General features: G+C 39.7%; 1 protein-coding gene across 1 annotated transcript in view; it reads left to right on the forward strand.

Annotated features, from left to right (window-relative positions):
- The window catches only part of NUP205 (nucleoporin 205), a 44,703-nt gene that overhangs the window by 10,223 nt on the left and 8,839 nt on the right, over positions 1-25,641 (forward strand). The window contains exons 8-34 of the mRNA XM_048500639.1: positions 20-184; positions 345-520; positions 1,079-1,195; positions 2,615-2,752; positions 3,447-3,597; positions 4,164-4,369; positions 4,752-4,934; positions 5,855-5,905; positions 6,761-6,970; positions 8,022-8,121; positions 8,989-9,126; positions 9,578-9,767; positions 10,264-10,384; positions 10,701-10,782; positions 11,627-11,791; positions 12,170-12,294; positions 12,546-12,660; positions 13,947-14,096; positions 15,095-15,169; positions 16,269-16,426; positions 17,095-17,175; positions 18,666-18,857; positions 20,780-21,050; positions 21,470-21,568; positions 22,185-22,333; positions 24,073-24,264; positions 24,689-24,810. Coding sequence (XP_048356596.1) covers positions 20-184; positions 345-520; positions 1,079-1,195; positions 2,615-2,752; positions 3,447-3,597; positions 4,164-4,369; positions 4,752-4,934; positions 5,855-5,905; positions 6,761-6,970; positions 8,022-8,121; positions 8,989-9,126; positions 9,578-9,767; positions 10,264-10,384; positions 10,701-10,782; positions 11,627-11,791; positions 12,170-12,294; positions 12,546-12,660; positions 13,947-14,096; positions 15,095-15,169; positions 16,269-16,426; positions 17,095-17,175; positions 18,666-18,857; positions 20,780-21,050; positions 21,470-21,568; positions 22,185-22,333; positions 24,073-24,264; positions 24,689-24,810 — 3,922 coding nt within the window. The remainder of the gene's footprint in view (positions 1-19; positions 185-344; positions 521-1,078; positions 1,196-2,614; positions 2,753-3,446; positions 3,598-4,163; positions 4,370-4,751; positions 4,935-5,854; positions 5,906-6,760; positions 6,971-8,021; positions 8,122-8,988; positions 9,127-9,577; positions 9,768-10,263; positions 10,385-10,700; positions 10,783-11,626; positions 11,792-12,169; positions 12,295-12,545; positions 12,661-13,946; positions 14,097-15,094; positions 15,170-16,268; positions 16,427-17,094; positions 17,176-18,665; positions 18,858-20,779; positions 21,051-21,469; positions 21,569-22,184; positions 22,334-24,072; positions 24,265-24,688; positions 24,811-25,641) is intronic.

Here is a 25,641-nt window from a genome sequence, read left to right on the forward strand (position 1 = left end):
TACCTTCTTCTACACTTAGAGCTGATGCACCAGTTGCCACTGTTGACAGACAGACAATACATAGCTGCAATCCACACACGCCTTCAGGAATCTCAGCCTTGGAAGCTACCAGGACTTCAAGCAACTGTTAGATTAGCCTGGGCACTTGCATTGCGTGGAATTTCACAGCTCTCTGATGCAACAGGTACATTGGATTTAAAAGCAGATTAAGTTGCCAGAATGTATCATTTTTCACCTGCATTCCTTTGCTTGTGATTGTAACATCAAGGAGGCTTTTGTTGAACCCTACTTCAGTTAGGAACTTCAATAAGACTGTCTTTTATCTTCACTCTTCATCTCTCTAGCATTTGCAGAATTCACTGAGGCTGATGAAGCAATGGCAGAATTAGCGATTGCAGATAATGTTTTTCTGTTTCTTACTGAATCTGTGGTGAGAGCTGAAAACTTTTACCAGGATGAATTTTACATACGCAGAATCCATGATCTTATTACAGGCTTTCTTGCTCTCATGCCAATGAAAGTAAGTGGTATATTTATTAAGACTAAATAACATGCTTTGTAGAGTGTATCTGGAGGCAAATGGTATGTTCTGTTTCATGTTCCCAGTTTGGGGTTTGTTTGTTTGTTTTGGTTTCTGTGTGTTTCTTTTTAAGTCTTTTTTGCATAATTTTGGAATAAAGCATTTTTAAAGGAAATGAATATAACGTTCACTATGTTCCTATCAGATGGTAATTTTGAGGGAAATGTAGGATACTATCCAGTTAGAATTTGTAAATATATAAGTCCGTCTGATTTCAATGGCATATAAATATATGCTGAATAATGCCTTTCTGAAGCTGTGTGAGCTGAATAATGTGTGTGAGCATTAGTGTGTGAGCATTGTAGTTGGCACTCCTCATTGAACCTTCTCCACTACTTTCATGCAATGTAGCAAAACCAAACCTTAAGGTAATAGGATTCTTTCTCTAATTCAACCCATTTAGACTAGCACCATGTGCATGATAATGAGGATGAGTCAAAAGTGGTTAAGAGAATTGTTTGTTTCATTCTTAATTAAAAACCTTTTAAAAAACTGTAGGTGAAACAGTTGCGTAACAGGGCTGACGAAGACGCTCGCATGATCCACATGAGCATACAGATGGGGAATGAGCCACCTCTTCCTCTTAGACGGGATTTAGAACATCTGATGCTTTCAGTAAGTTCTTGTTTAAAAAACAAATAGTAAAACAAGATCAGAGTTAGCCCGTTAGCGCTAAATCACCTCATCTTCACAAGCTCAGCTCTGATGACAGAAGGGAGAAGCAGTGTTGTCCTTTCGTTCTTTGTGAAGATCTTCTGACCCACATAGTTGTCCGTGCAGGTCTTAAGACACCAGGTTTCAGTTTTCTGGAGATCTGAAGGGACTGATGTAGATTTTTGCTATACTTCTTTCCCCATCTTTCAGAATCTTCAGCCAGTTTACTGGATCCAAGCCTGTATTATGATTTATTCTTAGGTTTAAATTTAATTGTGTGTTAAATAAATCTTTTTTAATGAAAATCTATGAGAACATCCTTTTAAAATGTGGGGGAAAACAAGCGGGAGTCCTCAAGAAAATAGTGATGGGAAGTTGGTAGAAGAAGGATTTTTTGCATTGTCCCCATTCTTTTTCTCTACACTCACATGATTGTTTGAGCGAGGAATGTAGTGGGTTCAGAGAGTGCTCTCTTTAAAGCCAGTTCACCTCTCATCCCCAATGGCTCATCTGCTTGGGGATGGAGTTGGGTTGAGTGGAAGCTTCCTTGGACTCTGATCACACAGGGACAATGGAACCCTTCCTTTTGGAAATGACTGCTTTTGGATCGTGGAACACGCTGATCCAATACTGTGTGTCAAAATAACATGCTGTCTTGGAGCCCAGCTTTTCACTCAGGAAAGTTGCATTTGTGATGAAATTCCAAAAAGGGTTCCAGACTCAAATATGGTGTACTCAGGGTACAGTGTTCCTGAGCCCAGTTTCTCCTTTCTTCTCTGCTTTCTGTTTGTTTCCTGAATTGAATTGATGGGAGGGGAGATTGTACAGTCCCTTGTGTTGAGTGTGCAGGGAGTGATCACGCACTTCCTCTGGGCATTTCCTTTTAAATCTGGGTCTCTGCCTCTGAGGATGTTGCCTTATACCATGAAGGAAGCATGCATGTGCAGTCCTTAACCAGGGACAGTTTGGTCTGGGGAATTACTCAGGTCTTCTACTGTGTAATCATAGGGGGCAGGTGTGCTGTCTGTAGATATTCTCTTCAGTTCTGGTCGCTGGGATTCCCAACCTGGCAGCTGTGGAGAATGGTGTAAAAACTATATTAAGCCAGTATAGCCTGAATGCTGATTAATGCTAGTGTAGTCTAGATCAGAAAGTGTTGTGTAACTTTTGAAAAACCGTTTAGTGTGGGCATTGGTAAAAATGCAGGGAAAGTTGACATTTTGGAGCTGCAACTGATTCCTGTCTCCCATCTACATTTGCTACATGACTGATGTCACCAAGACAAGATCTTGGTCGATTTTGCAAACTGTGATGGGGCACACAGGTTGGGGTATTGTTGCCTGTATGTTGAGCTAAAGTCTTTTCTCTCTTAACCTATAGATTGCTGAGTTGTACAAGAAGGATCCCTTTAATTTGGAACTTGCTCTTGAATACTGGTGTCCTTCAGAGCCTCTGCAGAGCTCCACTATCTTGGGATCCTATGTTGGGATAACTCATCAGCGACCACCCCAGCGTCAGGTTAGGAAAGATTGATATTTTTTTTGGTACTCTTTAAGATGTGGCTTAGAAAAGCACTTTGTGTTTTCAGAATGGAAATGCAATCTGTATGCGCATGAAAGGTGGGAACAAGCTAGGAAGCAGCTATATCTTTCCGATCTTCTGAAATGCCATGCACTTGGTTTAAAAATGCATATCTTCTGGTTCACATGGTTATTAAAGAGATGGAGGGAAGGATGCTGAGTTGACCTTTAGCATCTCCCCTTCTGATTAAAGGATCCTCTTTTACAGATAGCAATGCTGGAAAGCCTTACATGTCAATGATAAAGATTACTGTAGAGCCTTCTGAGTGCTGTCAATGCTCAACAGTTTTCATTATTGCCTTGCAAAGTGACTATATTTTTAAGAGCACATTTCAGCCACAATTAAGTACGTTAGAACCCAATGATTTTAATGGAGGAATTAAGCACATGCTTAAATTTATTTCTTGACATTTGTATGCTACTGCTGTTCTCCCTGAAGGGATCTCAAAACAACTCACAAACTCACAAAATACAATAATTAAAAAAAAAACTAATACAAACAGGTCTCATTTTGGTCTGGATTGAAGAGGTTGCCCTGCAGGTTCCAGACTGTGAACAACTTGAGCGCTGCCCAGGCTTTAAATACCTGCGATGCCCTTCCCAATAAATGCTTTTGTTTTGCTTTGTTTCAGGTTGTTCTGTCTAAATTTGTCAGGCAAATGGGTGACCTCCTTCCATCCACAATTTACATTCCTTATCTGAAAATGCTCCGAGGATTGGCCAGCGGACCCCAATGTGCTCATTACTGCTTTACGTTGCTAAAGGTTAATGGTAGCAGCCATGGTAAGAAAGATGCCTCTAAAAAGACCACTGACCTCTTCCCTTTCTTCACTGTAAAGCTGGCATGAGCGAGCCTTTCAAAGGTGCTGATATATTGCTTGGCAAGGAAGTCTTTGTTCAGACAGACAAGTGAAAGCTTTGTGTTTGATTCCCTTATGATGCCTCTTGTTTATAAAACAGAATTTCTAGTGAATGTGTGTGTGTACAAGTGAATATACTAAACTGTGATGTGACAGTTTAGTGCAATTACTTTATGCAGCTCAACTGAAAAAGATAAGCTGTTTGTGTCTCTATGAAAGGCTAATCGTTAGTCCTTTGTTATAATCGTCAATATTTTTTGGGGAACTGAGTCACTTCTGCTGTTGGTTGATTTCCAAGGGGATTAATTTTCAGATGTTTAGTCAAAAAATTCTCCTGTAAAGCTGCTTTGTATAGATAACTGATTTGTTCCTATACGATTTAAACAGTCTTACTTCAGGAGTTGTAAGTTTGAGGCAGGTTTTATTTTCCCAACTGGAGTCAATTAAATGAACTGAGCCTGTAATCATGTGGGAATTTTTCTTTTCTAGCTGAAAACATCCAAGGAGCCGGTGGCAGTCCTGTCTCCTGGGAGCATTTCTTCCACTCGTTGATGCTGTATCATGAACACTTAAGGAAAGATTTGCCAAGTGCAGATAGCATTCAGTACCGGCACCTCTCTCTCAGAGGTATCACCCAGAAGGAACAAGATGGACTGATTGCCTTTCTGGAGCTTACAAATACTATAGTGAAGTGGGTAAGTAGCCAATCCAGATTACAGTCCATTATTTTCCATCATTCACTAGTTTGAGCCATATTATGGCCAACCATAAATGTAAAGTCAATTAAATGGGTATCCTCCCCCCACACATTTGATATTAAAACCAAAAGTACTTGAAATGGAAAGTGTAAACTGAGAAGGAGAAAGAATACTACAAAAAATAGGCATGGCTCCAATTTAATTAAATTGTGAGTGGAAAAATATAGATGGGGAGCAAATATTATGTTGCTAAACAGCATTTGATTCTGATGGGCTCTGTAAGTGACATTATTTACATTTTGCCTTAATCATAGATATCAACAGTATGAAAGTGTAGCTTTATAAAAACAAAATTGCATTTGCTTTCTCTCCTTTGTAGAGTGAAAATGCTCGCCTGGCTCTGTGTGAACATCCTCAGTGGACACCAGTTGTGGTCATTTTGGGCCTTCTGCAGTGTAGCATTCCTCCCATCTTGAAGGCAAAATTATTAGATACCCTTACAAGTTTTGGGAAATCTCCTGAAATTGCTGCTTCCCTCTGGCAATCATTAGAATATACACAGGTATCTCCATTTTCTCATTTCTTGTTTGCTCTTTAGAACCAAAATTGAATTTTCCCCAAAGTTTGCTTATGTTGCGAATGTTATGTTGTTCTTACTTGAGAATAAGTCTGAGCCTAATTTTAGTCTGTGCAAGGCATTCTGGAAATCTGGCCCGGGGTGTCAGCAACTGGAGAACACATCTGGCTTTTCCACAAGCCCAGTGAATTCCCTGAATACTTTTCTCTTTCCCTGCTGTTCGTTTCTATCAGGGGTATCTTATCCCTTTTTGCAGATCTTGAAAAAAGCTAGGAGGAAGTTGTGGTGGGAGAAGGGTTGCGTGTATGTGCACATGTATGTAGATGGTAAACAACTCAAGTCTCAGCAAATAACATGGTTCATTTTACATTGAAAGAACTGGTGCAGGTATAATGTTCCCAGTAGCTTCATGCTGGCTAGGGAATGGTACATTCCCTGTAGCTCTGATACATTCAGATCCCACTGTCCAGTCTGTTCACTGCCAGCTGAAGCTGTGGTTTCTGAACCATATGATCCGTACCCTAGTTAATCCTGGCTAACTCTAATCAAACCTTGCATATAACCTCTTTACCACTGGGGGGAAAGAAGACTAGGTCTGCCTGTCTCATGGGAAGGCCAAGAAGAGGGAGCATGTGGCTGGATTTGGGTTTATTACTTTTGCACTAACCTGGAGTTTTCTTCTAGAATTGAGGTCTTTCAGGGTACATGGTTAAAAGTTGTATGGTAGAAATCACTTTTTATGCAAGTCTGTCTTTCATGAGTGGCAATGCCAACATTTGATGGTGTGTTTTTGAAAAATGTTGGAAAGCATAGTTAATCTATTTGGCTGTATATGCATAAGCGGCCATGTTCTTTTAGCAGTTGTACAAACATTTTTCCTTTCTCTCTTGTGTTTGTTTTGGAAGATACTTCAAACTGTAAGAGTTCCAAGTCAGAGGCAAGCTATTGGTATTGAGGTAAACAATGTTTTTTTTTTCTTTACTGCATTTAAGAGGGCCAAAATCAAGGAAAATGCAAGCATCTTTCTATATAGATGACTGTTGTATAAGTTCTACACCGCATTTTGGAACTTTTGCAATTTCTTTGAGGGTGGTGAATTATGATTTCATTCTGTTGTAAATATATCAGCCATCATCAACCTGGTAAAACAATGTAAAATGTAAAAATTAGCCATATAGAAAAGCAGGAAGAAACAGAAATACATATATGAATGAAAAGGCAGAGTCTATTGCAGTTGTGCAAAAATTGCTTTGTACTTCTGCTGATTTATTATTATGAGGTACCAAATTACACTAAAAGTGCTAAAACAACAAAGTCTTGTGGCAAGTTGGAGTCTAACAGATGTGCTAAACATATGATCAAAGTGTTACACTCAGTCCTAATTCATACCTAAAAGGAGAAGAGGTAGGACAGAGGTGGTAGAATAGAATTCCCCACTCCAGGTTGCAGGACGGGTTGTCCTTTGATATATTACCCTGTGGCTGACCTCCTCCTCCAACAGGAAACCAGCACAGAAGGTAAAGAGAATCTTTGTCTCCCTTGTACAGTTTTTTCCTCGTGCATGAAATGGGATATCTGGAAGTAAAATTCACCTGTAGTCCGAAGTGATAAGGTTCATTCTGCTATCTCTGGGTTCTGCCATATCATTATACATCATGTGTGAAACTGGCCTCATTTGGCATATAAATGTGAATGTGAATAAAAATTGTGTCACAACTTCACATCCCTTTGAAACTTTTCTTTTTTTATGAAAAACAGCAAAAAATGGTGTTTGTTTCTTTAACATCTTTTTTCCTTAATTTCTTGGAAAGGTTGAATTGAATGAAATTGAATCCCGTTGCGAGGAGTACCCTTTGACTCAGGCCTTCTGTCGGCTCATCAGCACGCTGGTCGAGAGCTCATTCCCTTCCAACCTGGGGGCTGGGTTGCGTCCGCCGGGCTTCGATCCCTATCTGCAGTTTCTGAGAGATTCTGTGTTTCTTCGGTTTCGTACAAGAGCCTACCGCAGAGCTGCTGAAAAGGTAATGTTTTTGTGCATGTGTATAAATTACTGCTGTAAACATTTTCAGATTTGATAGGGTGCTAATGATGTACAGTGGAACCTTGGTTTTCATTGGTAATCCGTCCGAAAAGAATCGATGAAAATTGAAACTGATGAAAACCGTGGCAAACTTTTCCACAGGAATCAATGTAAATCCAATTAATCCGTTCTAGGCACTCCAAAAAACATACCAAAAACACATTTTTTGTGAATAAACATAATGTTTAATGCTGAAAACAGTAACAAGCAGTAATACTAGGACCAGCTTCAGAGCCAGTGAACCAATGTCACACCAGAAAGCTGTCCAAAGAGGTCTGTTTCTGACGTCTCTTTAAGATTTGTCTGAAATGGGGCAAGACATTGTCATTAAACAAGTTGCAGACGAGGCCTGCAACAGCTTTGTCCGGGTGATTTTTCTCCACAAACCCCTGCACCTTACTGCAAATCGATGAAAACCGAAACTGATGAAAACTGAAGGCAATGAAAACCGAGGTTCCACTGTACTTTTTATTCAAGTCAACGTTTGGAAAAGTCAACAACTAGATATATATATGAGAGTCCCACTGGGATTCGAGAAAGGCTATTTACCAGCTTCCTCAATACATAAATGGGGGGTGGGGTGGGAAAATTGCTTATTGTAAGGGTTTTTTAAAATCATTATTCATATTGACACAGACAAGAAAACAATTACATGTGATTGTGGTGGGTTTTCCGGCCTGTGTGGCCGTGGTCTGGTAGATCTTGTTCCCGACGTTTCGCCTGCATCTGTGGCTGGCATCTTCAGAGGTATATCACAGAGGGAAGTCTGTTGCATTCTGTGTCCAGTGTGAAGTTGAATTACATGTGAAGTTGTAAGCGGTGTTTGCGTAGAATGTCAGTATGCGTCAAAGTATACATACAACCATTGTAACTTCCCATTTTATTTTTCTGTCTGAAATGTGTTTCTTACAATTTGTTTATATGGTTAGATATAATTTTGTTTATTTGTATTGACAGTATGAACGTAATCTTGTGTTTGTTTTTCTTGGCAGTGGGAAGTAGCTGAGGCTGTTCTGGAAGTTTTTTACAAATTGCTGAGAGATTATGAACCTCAGCTCGAAGACTTTGTGGACCAATATCTGGAGTTACAAGGTAGACTCATTCCTCGTGTGTGCTAACTTATTTGCATTTTGCTTAGGGCAGGAGGTAGAGTGTTGATCCATTCATGGCCATGGTCTTCACGATTTAGACAAGTTGTTGGAAGCCAGTTGAATAGTCTTGTATTACAACTATTGTTTAACGTCAGTGATACATAAGGGCCGTATAAAACATAGGAGTAAGTTCCCTGACTATGGGATTGCTGTCTGTGTTACTTAACTAGGAGATGCCAGGTTTTGGCAAATGAATAATGGAGCATAATTTAAAAGATCAGGAAGCTGGGAATTAAGATGAGGCAAGAAGGTTTTATTTTCTTCCAGAGAAGGTTTTGGGAGGCATTTGAGTTAGGGGAGGTATTTGTGGCAGGAGATGTCTTGATATGTTCCCAGTCATAATGTGTGTGGTAGGAAGAGATTGACATTGTTCAGGGATGGTGTGTAAGGGAAAATGTGATGGTGATTCAGTTGGAAACAGAGACTTTAATGCTAAAGACTAGAAGCTTGAATCTAATGCTGGGGACCAGGAGATTTACTTGAGAGATCTAATGTAGTGTAGAAGAAAAAAATAGGTGAGATGGTTTGATTTTAAAAAGAGGAATATTGGCGAGCGAGAAAGCCAGCAAGGATGCATTAAGAGTAATATAAATAGGAAGCAGCTAAAGCAAAAGCACCACATTCAGGAATAATTCCAGAGTTGAAAGAGAACACTTCACAGGTGCTATAAAGGACAAAGTGTTAAATTTTGTGATTGTTTAGATGGAGGAGGTAGGCAAAGATTATGATGATGGTATGTGACTTTTCTAGGAAACAAAATGTCAAAACTCAGGCAAGCTGCATTGTCTACTAAGTTGTTCTTTTCCAGGAGAAGAAGTTATAGCGTATAAACCACCTGGATTTAATCTGATGTACCATCTACTGAATGAGTCACCCATGTTGGAATTGTGTCTCAGTCTATTGGAAGAAGGTGTTAAACAACTAGATACCTATGCCCCTTTCCCTGGTGGGTACCAGCTTTTGTTTGTTTTTTAAAATCAAAATATCAATAGTTGCTTAAAATGTATAGAGTAATTCCTACATGTGTTATGTGTTGAGGTCTTAATATATGCAGCATATTGCTACTATGGCTCAATCCGTGTGCAGTGGAATGTATATATTTATTTTTATGTAACCTTTTCTCACCAGTGGAGACCTAGCGTGATTTATCACATCGTTCTTTCCCACTGTACTTTATCTCCACAGCATCAGCCCTGTAAGGTAGGTTAGGTTGCTTGGCCCAAGAGGTCACCCAGCAATCTTCCTTGCCAGAGCAGGGATTTGAACGTGGTTTACCCAGATCATAGAGCCCTATGATATGCTGGCTCTGTTGAATGAAGTTAATGTTTTCTCCCTTGAGGCATTACATATATTGATGTTAGGCTTATTTGTCCAATTTATTTTCTGTCCTTTTATAGGAAAGAAGCATTTAGAGAAATCAGTACAGTACTGCCTTGGACTGCTCAATTTGACTCTGCAAAAGGAGAACGTCTTCATGAACTACTTAAGAGAAAGCCATCTATCCCTGATTGTTACATCTCTAGAGCAACTGCTGCAAGGAATCAACCCTCGAACTAAAAAAGCAGACCATGTTGTCAGTATTGCCAGGTAGGCCCAAAATATATGGAGGACAGGCATGACTATAGAGGTGACCAGAATATTCTTGAGACCTTTGTGTCCCTTTTGAGGGGTGCCATAGCAAGACTTGGAGATTGCACATATTCTCCTCTTACTCATCTGGCTTTGTATGAGCACAATAATATTGCTGTATGGACTTGATTGTAGAATTTGGCCTCATATTTATTTGTTGTCTCTTCTTGGATCTCTTCTGAGCATTTCCCTGTTTGTTTGTGAAGCCCATAAGTATGTTGGTTAACGGAGTAAAAGAAAGAATATGTGCCAGGGAATTGATTGTAAATTTGCAGGGTGGGGCAGTGCCATATTTAGGGTACGTTGTGCTGTTAAGATATGTATAACTCCTTAAGTGTTTAATCCTGTTTGCATTTTTGATCAGTATATACTTTTTAGATATTATTCAAAACAAACTATTTCCTGGAATTTCGTTTCAAACTAACAACTGCATCTATTTTTCCAATTCTTGAAGGTACCTTTATCATGGCAATACCAATCCTGAGCTGGCTTTTGAAAGTTCCAAGATCCTGTGTTGCATTTCTTACAATGCTAACATTCAGGTCAAACTAATTGGGGACTTCACACAAGACCAGGTAACTTCTTACAGTCTGTTAATATTTTTAATGCATGAGAAGAAGAGATTGGTGTTAACTAATATTAAATGGGGTGGGGGGAAACTTTATAGCAAAAATACTTGAATCTGTCTATAATGTGTATAGCTATGGTGGTGGGTTTGGGTGGCACAACCAGGCACTTTATATAATTTTTAGGAATATGTGAGAATGTTTTCTAATGTTTGTTGGGGAGGGAGGCCATTTTGGGATGACAGGTCTGTTTTGCTTTTAACTAGTCTGTGATCTTTTGATAAACTTCTGTTTTTTCAATCATGTTCCTTGATTATAAATTCAGAGTATTAGCCAGAAGTTGATGGCTGGGTTTGTGGAGTGTTTGGACAGTGAAACTGCAGAAGAAGTCATTAATCCTGCAGAAGGTATGAAACTAGTCAGTATTTATTTTCATTTAAAAAGCTGCTGAACCCCTTAAAAAGTTATGGAGGGTCATGAGAGCTTTAAGTGCAACGCTTAAATCTATTGCGATTATTTTGCGTAGATTAGAAAAGTTGCCTAAAGCAACTGCACCTTTTTTTTGTTTTGAGCCAAATTTTGAACAGAACTTAATGACCAAATAAGAAGTAACACTAATTTATAAATCAGCCTTGGAAATGTCCACAAAATTTTTAAATAGTTTGTTCATCCACATATAAATTTGGTTATAATTACAGAGAAGGGTTGATGTGTTAATAGGAGACTTGTGGCACCTTCGAGGCTAACAGCATTTTATGTTAGCGTAAGGGGTTTTTTGTACTAAAACTCAGTTCTTCAGATTCAAGGAATGGATCCTCACTAGGTAGTCATTTTATACAAGGTGTATAGAAAAAAAGAATCTACAGAGTCAAGGGGATACAAAATAATGTTATAAAATATACAAATTTCATTTTATCCATTACTTCATACATTTTACAACCTCCTTGAACATGTAGTTTGTTTTTTCATCTCCCTACATAAAATGCCTGCATTGTAAGGATATCCTCATTTAATGCTGTAATAAAATTTTGTTAGGTTACAAGATTCCTTTTTGCATATTGATTGGTTTATTGATGCAATTAAAAATGCTACTTTTTCCAAATTAGCCAAAGTTTTTCTGTCAAGTTGCCAGGATATGATTTTACTCGTTACAGGCATGTGCCACTTTCAAGCATGTTTGAAAACCTTCAAATGGTTTATGAAATGTCCACTTCAAATATTCTAAAATGGGTGTATATTTTTGATTCTAAGAACTTGAACCTGAAAGAAAGAAAGCCCAGATCTACCATGAAACAAGGATCAACATCTTGAACCTGCTCATTACTTCTCTGGAATGCAGCCCACCTAATCTTGCACTGTATCTTCTGGGTTTTGAGCTCAAGAAACCTGTCAGCACCACAAATTTGCAGGATGCAGGTACATGACTGAAGGGGGTAGTGGGGATGGGGAAAAAAACTTTGTACACCACTTGAAAAGAATGAAACAATAAGTAGCAGGAAAAATAGATGTTCACTCTGCTGTGAATCCTGTTGGGTGAAAAGGAGTAAATATGGTATAATCAAAAAGGAGAGATGTAGCACCAACAAACAGCATTTATTTCACCATGAGCTTTCATGAGTCAGAGTTCATTCCCTGTAATGCATATAATAAGCATGGTATGACAAGCTGTATGAAAATAACAAATAAATATGTTACCGGGAAGCTGTTTTCAAGTTTAGTATATTGAAGGAAATATTTCTCTTTAAGACTTGTATTTACTGCCTGTTTGTCCAAGCACAAACCTTTTATTTAAAGGTGTTTTAGGTTGCCCTCGCACTTGTCTTCATGCAATACTGAACATACTGGAAAAGGGTACTACAACCAGGTCTGGTCCGACAGCAGTTCAAGAATCGCCTCATCTAGCAGAGCTGTGTTACCAGGTATACAAAATAATATTCTCTTCTGAATTTCTTAGTATAAAGGCAACAAGCTTTCAATTACCAAATCATTAATTTTTGTAGGTCACTTAATCCATCATTTTCCAAAGTAATTGAAGAGTTATTCAGTTTTGAGCAAAGCTCTAATACAGAACTTAATTATATATTACGCTGACTAGTATTTCCCTTTTAGCTAGTGTATCTTGTAGGTCTGTAGAAGTAAACTGATACCTGAATTTTCTTGGGATAAACAGGTGATTTATCAACTGTGCACCTGCTCAGATACTTCAGGACCAACCATGAGATATTTAAGGACCAGCCAGGATTTCTTATTCTCTCAGTTGCAGCATTTACCATTTTCTGTCAAAGGTAAGACTACTAATACAGTCTCACACATCCAACTTTTTTTTTAAAAAAGGGTTTCATTTGTTTGAAAAGCAGTAGACATCATTTTTGGGAGCTTAGGGGGAAGGGAGTTGGGATGTGAAATGATACAGTAGCTCTATTGTAGAAGCAGAGTAGAGTCAGCACTTGAAGGGAGGTCACCAAGACAAGGAAGGCGCTGGCAAACCACCTCTGCTTAATCATTTGCCTTGAAATTCTGTGGCATTGCCATAAGTCAGCTGCAAATGGACAGCTCTTTACACTCACACAGGGAGCAGGGAAGATGCTTTTTCACAGAATCCCAACAGTCTTGATGTTAAACTTCTGCCAATTCACTAGTGGTCTCTGGAATAAATACTTCCTTAAATACCTTCCTAAATCTAAGAAATCTAAGGGCACCCCGCCTTCTACATCCATTATGGTAGGTCAAGTCTATAAGAATGGACCCACCATGGGGACAGTCCATGACCTGGGTATTGCCATATGGACAGTCCTAAGGGAGGGCACCATAAGGTGAAGGCTGTCTGATTAACATAGCTCAGTGGTGGTGAACCTATGGCACTCCAGATGTTCATGGACTACAATTCCCACTTGGCCATGTTGGCGAGCTGATGGGAATTGTAGTCCATGAACATCTGGAGTGCCACAGGTTCGCCACCATGGACATAGCTGGTGCTTGACAGCATATCAGGAGATGCTTTTTGATAAGTTTGAAGACCCATCTACCTACACATTAACATCTAGCCTTAAAAAGATTTCTGGAAAACTGAAAACTTGCACAATAGGTTGTGGTATCAGATCTTAATAACAGGTATGATATGGATTTTGTTTTTGGAAGGTGTTACACAGTATGTGCTATTGTGGTCTTTGAAAGTAGGGGCATGTACCAGGATAAAGTTAATTGTGTTTTCATAGCCAGGGCTTGTGGGGTGTCCATAAGTGCTTATGTTCATGAAGGACATTACTGGCTTGGAAATCAAATCCATGTGGTTTTTCAGGTTCCAGAACTTCAAGGCTATTACTTTCTCTCTCTGTATTTCATACTGCTTCTTAACCTATTCATTTTGAGCAGATTTCTAAAAGTATTGATGTGGCAGGGAGACATCAAATTGTTCCTTTATGATATTTTCATAAACAGTTGTCCTGTTGAACAGCATCCATGCACTTACTTTTTCAAGCAGTAACTGTAACATGTATTAACATGAGTCAGACCAAAGAGTATTTTGTCTTTTATTGAGCTGTGCCATTCTTGCCTTGCTTTTTCTGTTTAGAGCATGAGATTCCAGCCTTGAATCAGATGTCATGGCTAATGAAGACTGCATCTATAGAATTGCGTGTAACATCCTTGAACCGGCAGCGTTCCCACACACATAGACTCCTGCACCTCCTCTTGGATGACATGCCAGTAAAACATTACTTAGGTGAATGGGATTTGTGACTGGGCAGAGATGAGAATCTAAGACTAAGTTGCTTATTTGAGTCTCTTGTTATGACTCTTTACCTTATATTTGACAGTCTTTCTGATAGAGTGTAGAGCTTAACATTGCCTTATTAATGGGGTAGGATGCAGGCTCCCACTTATGAAACTGAGAAAAATATGCTTTATCCTCTTTTTGCCCATTGTGTCCCAACTGTTCTGGCCAGTGTGGACACTGTAGCTGAGCCTCTGTAACTTGGGTTCAGTATTCTGAATCTAGAGTTCACTCAACTCTTCCTTGGTCACTGAACAACATTGTACTCCAGGGTAAAACTAGAGTTGCCTTACTTTTGATTTGTTTATTAATTTGAATTTTCCAGACACATCTTCTGTTATGTGCTGGGCATAGAAAACCACATCAAAGTCCAGACTAATTTCAAGTTGAAGTAAGCCCTGGTAGATACTGATGATAAATGTGCCCTTTGGATAGGGTCAAGCCTGACTGCTCAGTATCATTGAGAAGGCATCAGTGAGGGTGACCATGTTCTGATTACTCAGGGCAGGGCATGGTACCGGTCTGGCACGCAGGAGTCTCATCATCACGTAGTATGTTGTATTGTGTTAACGTAGGATGACTGCAAACTCCGATGACTATTGGAAACAAGAGCCCATTTTTGAAAATGTTTTGATATTTAAATGAAATCTGGTCAAGGTACCGATACAACATTGAGACCTCTGTCCCAGTAACTAAAAAATAAGCACAGCAATTTAATACTAAAATTAAAAGCCATCCATCACTGCATATTTTCAGCACATTCTGACTCTTCGTGTCATCTAACAGACAACCAGATTAAGCAATGTGGAATTAGTTATTTTCCTGTATTGTTAGGCTGCATTTTTCTAGACAGCAGTATTTGTCTTAAGTTCCTGAAATCTGTTTAAAAAAAAAGGGGGGGGGGTTGTACAGCAATCTTATATAATTATTTCGATCAATATTCTCAGCTGAAGGTGAAGGAGGGACAGAAGATGAAAGTCGGTCTGTCAGTGGGTTTCTTCATTTTGACACTGCTTCTAAAGGTAAGACTGAGTCTGATTTACTCAGATTCTAATCATGATTGGATACCCATAAGAAGAGCCATTGCAATATTGAATGGGGTCTACGTCCTGCCATTGCTACAGTTTGTAGCAGTCATGAAAATGAAAAACTTCAAAAGTTTGAGGCTAATTTTGTAAAATGATGGCAAAATACCACCGTCAGAGTTGATCAACATATCTATGTTAACTCTAAGTTTATGTCTTTGTGCTCCAGAATGTTATTATTTGTCCCTTGTTTCTGGACACAATGTGGTAATCAAAATACTCATTTCTAAATAACTGAATTGTTTTTTTCTTTGAGCATATCCACGTCAGTCTTCCAGAACGCTTTTTATACATTCCTAATCATTTTTATCTGTTCATTATGAATACCTCCCAGAGAAATCCTTCTCATATTAACGTGTTCCTGCTATTGTCTCCATGTAATACCTTGCTGAATGGGGGCCATACAAGTTCAAGACTAGTCTATAAATAGGCACTCATGTCTACATTGAACCTTCCAAATAAGTTTGAAGATTTTGTTTCAAATGTGATTATGGTTGCTCATCTAGTTTTTGCTAGGTATTGGAAAAAGTAGCAGCAGCGGAATGAAATGAGTAGATAGATCACTTTACTTCCATTAAAGTAACAAATTTACAAAATAAAGGAATCCTAATGAACTAAAACTTTGGAGATGAATGACACAATGCACTGAAAACAGAATTGAATGAATGTGTAAGTTTTTTGTATGTTACATACAAAAAATCACTATGAACAAAGTTCAGAAGTATTTCATGGCCAGATTCAACTGGTTGTGGTGGGTTTTCCAGGCTATGTGGCCGTGCTGTGGTGGATCTTGTGTGCAACAGACAGTGTGTAACAGACTTCCCTCTGTGATACACCTCTGAAGATGCCAGCCACAGATGCAGGTGAAACGTTAGGAACAAGATCCACCAGACCACAACCACACAGCCCGGAAAACCCACCACAAAAAGTTCAGAAGAATTTTAAACAGGAAGCTCTTACTCATAAAGCCTGCTTAATTTCAGAGTTCAGTTGATTTTTTCCCCCTGTTGGTTTGAATATACTTCTTTCTTCTCAGTTCGCAGGAAGATTTTGAGCATCCTGGACTCCATTGACTTTAGCCAGGAGATCCCAGAGCCTTTGCAGCTGGATTTTTTTGACCGTGCTCAAATTGAGCAGGTCATTGCCAACTGTGAGAACAAGAGCGCACATGGGCCAGTCATCTGCAACGTCAAGGTCAGAAACCCTGCCATGTGTAGAGATATAGCTGAATCCAGCTGAAGTTAAGATCCGTTTCTTTTAATAGAAATTAAGCATTAACTCTCACACTGAAGTCAGTAAGGGTTAAAAATATGTACATGTGGTTGGTGTGTGTCCTTCATGTTTACTTGATAATTCTGAGGATGCAATGCGAACCACCGTATGCATCAGTTGATCCTTGAATCTCTCGCTTCAACTGCTTTGAAATTATTTCTGCTGTTGGTGAGATAAGGTCTAGTTTGGGCTTATATTTGGGTTTATACCTCTGCACAAAATATAGGTAAACATCATTGTTCCTTCAACTTCAGTGTCTGAATGTGGGGTGGAAACTAATGTTAAACAGTAGTGTTGGATGTCTGTCGGTTTGTTTGTGTGTTTGTTTGTTTGTTTGTTTGTTTGTTTGTTTGTTTGTTATTGTATTTGTAGACCGCCCCATCCCCTAAGGGCTCTTTAATAGAAGCATTTGGGTTGAACTGAGATGCTCATGAAATTATGGAAGTGATTAGGAATTGGGTAACATGAACTTGTAAAGGATCCAGCAAAGTGAGAGTCAAAAAAAAATGTTATGTCCACAAGTGCCTAAGAAAAATTACAAATACCCGAAAGCATGACAGGTGTTTTTAGTTCTTTCTCTTCAATTCCAGCATGTCCACAAAGTTCTAATTGCTGAAGTTAATGCGTTGCAAGGAATTGCAGCCCTTGGACAGAGACCTTTGCTCATGGAGGTAAATCTATATCATAAGACTTGATCTTGAAAACAGATTCATGGTTGAACTGACTTTTTTTTCTTGTGGCACTCCTGAGAGGTTCTTTGTGATAGTCCATTAATATATCTCTTTTCAATTTGTACATGCTCACAGTTAAATGTTGAGAGTATTTCATCTGTTATTCAACAGTTCTTTGAAATATCTGACAAAAGGAATGTTGACTCTCAAAAGCTCATACTCCCAAAATCAGATTGTTCCCTAAGGTGTTACAAAACTTGAATCCAGCTATTCCATCACATACCAGCATGGCTACTGTCTGAAACTATCATGGAAATGTTTGTTATTTATTTGTTTATAACATTTTAATGCCACCTTTCCACGCTATCAGGGGCTACAAGGTGGCTACATAAGAACATTTAAACATTTAAACAATTAAAATGCAGTTGAAAATATTAAATTCAATTAAAACATATGAATATGTTATGCTGAGAATTACTGGCTTTCCTGAGACAATCATCTAATGAGTCTTGAGGTGGACAGCCAATTCACAAGCCTTGGCGGCTGGGGACATTGCTAGGCCCTGCACCATCTCCAGAAGGCTTTCAGGCGGCACAGTGGAGCAGCAAAACAACAAGAAAACCCCCAGCCAATTATTTGAGGGCTAAACAGAGTTACGCCACCCTTTGGGGTGACATAAGTCTGAAACCCTGACCATGGGGCTTCCAGTGTGAAAGCCACAGGAGTGCCCTGGCCTCTTCCCTCCCCCCCACCCGGTGCTGCCATCTGCTTGGACGGCAGCATAGCTCCATTGTGGCACCCACCTCCAGGTTTCACCACCCCAGAGCTGTGGGGCGGCCGGACCTCAGTGTGTTTGACCTCTCCTCTGGCAGGGGCTGTCCCTTATGCCAGCAGAGGAGGCAAATGTGTTAATGTGACCCCATGCTGCCTCCATAGACCCCTGCCCCTGGGCCCAATGTCTGGGCTGTTAATTTTGTGAAGCTCTTGGATGAAACAAGACTTTGTACTATTCAATCCTGGCTTTTGATATGCAATCCTGGCTATTATTGGGAGCAGTGACTTTGAAAATTCTGAGATTGCAATTAGAAGGTGTGCAAAGGCATACAATTTATTTTAGAAAATTTTTCTCATCTTTTGATTTCATAAAATCTCCAAAATTATTTGACAGTTAGCACAAGAAGTTTAAAGATAACTTCTATGGAAAAAATAATACACATGCCTCACAGGATGATAGTTTTTCTTTTACCAGGAAGATTCCTCAAGAAACCCTTCAATCCTGAGTGTATTTGAAAAGTTCCACAGACAGATGAGGGAATAGAACAGCTTGGTAAACTAAAATGTAAAAATTCGCAATTTTCTATTCAGGTGTAGATTAAGAACATAGAAAAAATAATTTCAATAGCTATTTTTTGATATATGCTTTATTTACCTCTGTTTTAAAATGCAGCCATTCTCTGAATTGATGAATGTTCCTTTCATTGTGTAACTAGGAAATCAACACAATTCTCCAATATGTTGTGGAACGAAATAAGCTTCTTCAGTGTCTCTGGGCAAAGCGGCACGCTCTGGAATCCTGGAGGCAGCTGGTGGAAATCATATTGACTGCCTGCCCACAGGACCTTATTCAGGCTGAGGAAAGGCAGCTTATTATCCGTGACCTCTTACAAGATGTGCATGACAAAGTAATCCTTTTGAAATATGTTGGTGTTTTACATTGCGTGTGGGATTGTTCTTAGTAACTTCTTTTTTGTGTTTTTAAAATAATCAAATTAGAGATGTTCATTGAGGTGCATTAAGTTGATGTTTAACAGAAAAAATGCCTTCAAAAATCTAGTGGCTTTGGTGCTGCTTTGCCACTTATGTGCCTTGTAACTTTAGGTGACAGTTTTTGCCATCACTGTACTGTCTGGATCCATCCAAATATAAAAGAGAAGGCATAAAAAATGAACTCATTGCAGCTATGCCACACCAATCTCATGCTTGGAAAACCGATTAACTCATTCACATTATTTAGTATCTAACTTCCACTTATTTTCTTATTTTATTTAAAAAATGCATATCCTGCCTTTTGCTTTTGCCACCATTTTGCCACCACTAACAAATTTAACTGTACATAACAAAAAATATTTTAAAAACAACCTTCCACAGAAAACACCATTGAAACAATTAAAAACAGAGCAAAAACATATACAGATGGAAAAAAGCAATTGAAACATTGGTCAGGAAGGAGGGCTCACTTAGGAAATGCCAAATGAAACAACAGGGTCTTTACCCACTGGCAAAAGATGGCAACAGAAAGGGACAAATCTCACTGAGGGAGAGCTCAAAAGTTTTGGTGCCACAACTAAGACGACCCTCTCCTGGATTGCTACCCACCACAGAAGGTGGGAGGCACCTGAAGCAGGGCCTCTCAAGATGACCATAGTGGTCGGATGGATTGATAAGGGTGTATGAAGTCTTTCAGGTATGTTGGTCCCTTGTAGACCTTTGAAGGTCAACACCAACATATTGAATTGTGCTCAGAAACAAATTGGGAGCCAGTATAGATGGACCAATACTGGATTAATATGGTCTCTATGTCCCATTCCAGTCAACATCCTGGCTACGGCATTCTATAGCACTTGAAGTTTCTAAATACTTTTCAAGGGCAACCCCATGCACAGCTCATTGCAGTAATCTGGAGATAAATAGGGTATGCATCACAATAGCCAGATATTTTATGCTCAGAAAAGGCTACAGCTGACAAGCCAGTTGAAGCCAGTAAAAGGCACTCTAGGCCAAAGCTGTCACTTGCTAATCTAATAATAGGCCTGGTTCAGGAGCACTTACAGACTATGGAACTGTTCGAAGGGTGTACAGCCACATCCAGAACAGGTGATACATTAAATTCTGGGTCAGATCTTCCATCCATCAATAGCATTTCCATTGTCTTGAGTTTAACCTTCAGTTTGTTAGCTGACATCCATTCCAAAACTGCCTCCAGGCACCAGTTCAAGGTTTCCTCAACTTCCCCAGGATCTGCAAAAAAGACAAGATGCAGGCATAGCTGTGAAAAACAGAACCTGGGGCAAGCCCAACAAGCCCTGGCTGCCACCCCCCTACAGCTGCTCCCTGTCCCCAAACTCCCCATGGACTTCAGGGCAGGAGCACAGTTGAATGCCAGCCAGCGGGGATCACCCCACTCCTGGACTCCATTTGGAGTTCAGGAACAGGATGAACAGGCTCTGTTCTTGAGGTCCTTGTGGAGTTTGAAGGCAGGACAAGCCCCACTGGCCAGCATCCAACTCCGCAGGGAGTTTGGGGGCACTTTGCAGTTTTGAGGGAGTGGGGTGGCCCTGCAATGTGCCCCTCCCCCTACATGACTCTAGGAAGTGGTACCTGGGTTTCTGCGCCCTCTCTCGTTATGCCGCTGACAAGGTGCTGAGTGTCATCTGCATAATAGTGACAACCCAGGCCAGATCTTCAGCTGACCTCACCCAGCAGTTTCATGTAGATGTTAAAGAGCATGGGCTGCTTGTAGGAGATTGCTTTAGAGAGTTATAAAAATTGGCTAGGTATGTGTGTCTAGCATGTCCTAAAACAGCGACTCTTCTTTTTCTATAAGATCCTGGATGTTGACGCAGCCCAGGAATTAATGCCTGTTATGGCGGGAGCTGTATTCACTCTGACCGCCCACCTAAGCCAATCTGTGCGAACAGAGCAAAAGCAGCTGCTGGCTGACCCCATACCTGGACCCTCTCAGTTTGTCTTGATGCTGGATGGTCCTTTCACATCACCACTTGGTTCCGAAGGCATGGCTGTGGGATTTGCTTCCATTGGAGATTCTTCTCTCCATATCATCTTGAAAAAAATTCTGGATTTTATATTGAAAACAGGTAATTTACCAATGTTACCCTTTTGGGGAGAAGATGCTACAAAAGCAAATAGAAGGGTGCACTTTCTTAATAACGTTCATTATATTAAGCAAAATATAACCTTGAAAGAAGCTGAACAAAAAATAGTAAGCAAAATATAACCTTGAAAGAAGCTGAGTTTATGTGATCTGTACTTCCAGAAATAGGAAACCATGGCTGTATCTTATTCAGAGTATTCTTGCTTAATGACCATAGTTTTTTTATAACATTGACAAAGTGCAGTGAGGCTAGCTCCAGATTAAATATAAACAGCTTTGTCTTTGTATAACAAAAGCGAGTGTTCTGGAAATAAGCCCAGGAAGATGGGGAAGGGGTGGCTGAAGAAAGATATGGATCTGCAATTTATGTCTTACTTGAGTAACCTTTTCCCGTCTGAGCAGGTGGTGGGTTCCAGCGAGTGAGAACGCACCTGTACGGGGCACTGCTCTACTATTTACAGATTGCTCAGAGACCAGATGAACCAGACACTCTGGAAGCAGGTAGAATGTAACTTGATTATGGAAAAAGAGAACATTAAGTAAAGATATAACTCTCATGTGTGACCCTAGAGTATTAATGGTGTTTTGATGGTCTTGCTAAAATGCTTAGCCTCAACTCGTTATTTCAGCTCACAGCCCTTCACTATTGCCCATTCTGCATCAGCAATACTACTCCTTTGCCCATACTTCTGTTTTTGCTCTTTCCTGCCCCTATCTCCAGGCTTCTTCAAACTGCTCCTTCTCCTTATTTGTCTACACGGGTGGCTGCTGGCCTAATTTAGCCTTTGATTACATTTGTGTTCATAAAAATTGTAAGGACCAAAATTATGAATCGAATTTCCTTTTATCATGGCATGTTCCCATTTCCTTTTATCATGGCATGTTCCCACTTGTGCCCCTTTATTAAGTATCCTTTCAGATACATTTCCCTCCAGGTTCTTGAACAGTTTTCTGATCACATGTAAAGACCTTTAGCAAGAGATACAAGTACATATGTGATGAGTTTAGCTAAAACATCAATTTGCAGGGTTTGTATGCATCTTAAAAGATATAACTGTATAACTGACTAGTTGTTTGGTAACTCTGATCCTTCATTTTCCCCCCCTGCTCTTTGTAGCCAAGAAGACTATGTGGGAGTGTCTTACAGCTCCTGAAGATGCTTTCAGTAAATTGCAGCGAGAAAATATGGCGATTATTGAAAGTTACGGTTCTGCCCTAATGGAGGTTGTTTGTCGAGATGCCTGTGATGGCCATGAAATAGGACGGGTAAATGATATTTTTTCTTTTCCATTTTAACAGGCTGTCTGATAACCTAGAATTTCTTGATATTGCCATTTGAAAGATTAATAGAATTTATTGAAACAAGGCATCTCTTGACAATTTGAGGTTTTTCAAAAAAGGCAATTCAGCAAATCTTTTGCATACCTTTCCTAATTGGTTCATGGAATTGCTTATACAAGGCAAAGTGTAGTGAATATCTGGAGTATTTGACTGAAATAATAGTGAATTGGGTTTTCAGATACAAGGGGAATGTTACTGTTTATATCATTAACTTCTTGCTTTGGGAAAATTGAATTTGCCTTACTGGATATGCAGATAGATTGTTCTGTCTTCCATTTATTTAGCTTCGCAATCTGTTGGTTCTACAACTATTAAGATTATAGGCAATTTTATTGGAAAGAAATATAGTGCAGGAACAAGTGTGGAAGTTGCTGGGATATGTATTACTCTGTTCTTTACTTTTAAGCAATCCATAAAATGTCAGTGTAATTTTCCAATTCGTGAAGAAAAATAGTGTTGAATGGCACGGAGGGCCAACCTAGATTACATATGGGGAAGAGGCCATAGCTCAGCAGTAGACCATCTCCTTTGCCAGGCTGAAGGTTCCAGATTCAGTCTCCAACGTCTCCATTCAAAAGGATCAGGTAGTAGTTGATGTGAAAAACTTGTGCCTGAAATCCTAGAGAGCTGCTGCCAGTCAGAGTAGACCATGCTGACTTAGACGGACCAATGATCTGACCGACTATAAGGCATCTTTACTATGAAAAACGTGTGGCAGCCACTAAAAACACCACTGGTTCCTCCTCCACAATGTATAGAATGCCTCCTGATGTCCTAAGTTCCATTACCGCCAGCAGACAATGATGTTGGGAATCATAATGTTAGGTAACAGATAAGGTTGCTACTGTCCAGGTGAAGACTGGAGATATCCCAGAATTACATCTTATCCCCAGAGATATGGCTGCTTTGAGAGTGGACTCTATACCTTTAAGGACCCTCCTCAAATCTGCCCTCCCCAACCGCACTTCCAAAACTCCAAGAATGAGTTGGCTGCCCTAGATACAACAACAGATAAGTTGTATTAAGTTATGAGTATTGAAGAGGGGTAGGACATAGATCAAGTCCATCATATTGCCAAGTTTGCTTTTTAGTTTAAAATGTGCACAGTGGTTTTTGGTTTTGGCCTACTTGAAAGGGGTTTTTTTTAATGCTGGGTCGTTAGTGAAAGAACTCTTTTAAAAGGAATAATGAAGGATATAGCACAACCACCAGCACCACTATCTTCTAAAAAGCATTAGACATAATGAAGTTTTAAATTGGGCAGATTTCGTGTGGTAGATACATTCAGTATTGAGGAGCATTTACTGATGCAATTGCTTGTACTAAGAATGTAATTAATCAATAATCAGATTTCGTTCTCTTTTCATTTTGCTCACTCTGATTTTTCTAGGAAATTAGCCCAGTACAGCCCAGCAAAACAGAAGATACCCCTACCCCAGCAATAACTAAAATTATTTTGCAAGTATAGAATACTCTTTAAAGTTTTACTAGTTGGCACTTCTTTAGGTAGCATACATTACCAAGCTTTTATCACCAAGGGAAGAAATCTTCAGTTAATAGGTTGAGCAAGTAGTGTATTGAATGAAATCAGAGTTTGAATGTATTAATTGATGCCTTCTAGTTAGAGAATATTTTGTTAAATTGAACCTGTCACTCTTTTTCAGATGCTAGCTCTGGCCCTACTTGATCGCATTGTCTCTGTGGACAAGCAGCAACAGTGGTTGGTGTATCTCTCAAACAGTGGCTATCTGAAAGTGCTTGTGGACAGCCTAGCAGATGATGATCTTAAACTGCAAAGCTTGCTCACGCCCCAGCCCCCTCTCCTGAAAGCACTGTACACCTATGAGTCAAAAATGGTAAAGCCCAAGGGCAGTTCATGGTCGCTTGTACAAGACAGAGTTATTCTTTGAGCCACGATTATTGAAGAGAACCTTATATGGTGGTGATTAGGGTTTTTTTCACAAGTGCCGGCTAAATGGCTTGCATGAATCCTTGCAGCTATTTGAGCCCATTCTAAATCAGTGTTGCATTTTAGAGATTTTCTCTTAAGGATCACGTGCTAGTTGGAGCAATTGCTCAGATAATCTTATGCATTTTAAAGTATGTTAGTTTGCACATAACACAAATTTAAGTTGTGTCTTTTGTTTTAATCTCAGATGTACTTTGCTGTAATAGCTCACTAAAAAAGAGGAAAATGTTTAGGAGTGAAGCATTTGTAAAAAGCTGATTCTTGTTGTATGACCTGCCTTGGCTCATGTTACGTTTTGTGATATACTCCAGGCATTCCTGACCAAAGTGGCCAAAATACAGCAGGGAGCACTGGAGTTGCTAAGATCTGGTGTTGTGGTGAGGCTTGCACAGTGTCGAGTGTATGACATGCGACCCGAAACAGATCAACAGGGGTAAGTTTTTTCCCCCATTAAGAATCCTTGTCCTTAGAGCCGTAGGAAGCTTAACCTTTATATCTTCAGATGTTATGGACTGTTACCTTATCAGGCCCCTGCCAGCATGGTCAATTGGCCATGCTGGCAGGGGCTGATGGAAATTGTAGTCCATAACATATGGAGAGCCAAAGGTTCGCCACCACTGCCTTAGAGTGATCTCCAAAGCTGCAAGTCAATAAATATGAAAAATATATCCTTAGTGTATATGTTTTTTGTGCATTTAATTGTGATACTGCCTCAGGAACTTTTTGTTAAGAGCCTAAAAGTGCCTTAATAACTAAATGCTGTGGCCCTTCTTGTGTTGAAAATGTTGAGCATTTCATATTACTTAAGAGCCACTGTGCTGGTGTGGTTAGAGCACTGGGCTGCATTCAAATCCCGTCTCTGCAATCACATTTGCTGGATGATCTTGGGACTGTCTGTCTTCGTTAAAACAATTGTTAGTGTCTTGTGTTTGTGCTTCTCGCAACAGGGCTCTGCAGAGATCCAAAAGCATTTAAAAATGAATCCTGATGTGTGGAATTTTGATAATTTTTTTTGCAGTCAGCAGAATGCTTGTAACACAGTACTTTCACTGCTCCCCACCCCCCACAACTGTTAATAAGCTGAGCACTTGAGGCAGTGGATTGAGTTTACATTTGAAGCTAAGTGAGTGTCATTTTGGTCAGAGGCGTGTGCTGAGATCACTGCATAGGCTACTTCTTTCTATTCCCAGGAACAGTGAAGTAGATTTTAGAAAGGCAGAGCTCAGTGCTTTGCATGCTTAGGGACTGTCGTTGAGCCCCCAGC

This window comes from Sphaerodactylus townsendi, linkage group LG06 (assembly GCF_021028975.2).
Source record: "Sphaerodactylus townsendi isolate TG3544 linkage group LG06, MPM_Stown_v2.3, whole genome shotgun sequence".
Classification (NCBI taxonomy): domain Eukaryota; kingdom Metazoa; phylum Chordata; class Lepidosauria; order Squamata; family Sphaerodactylidae; genus Sphaerodactylus; species Sphaerodactylus townsendi.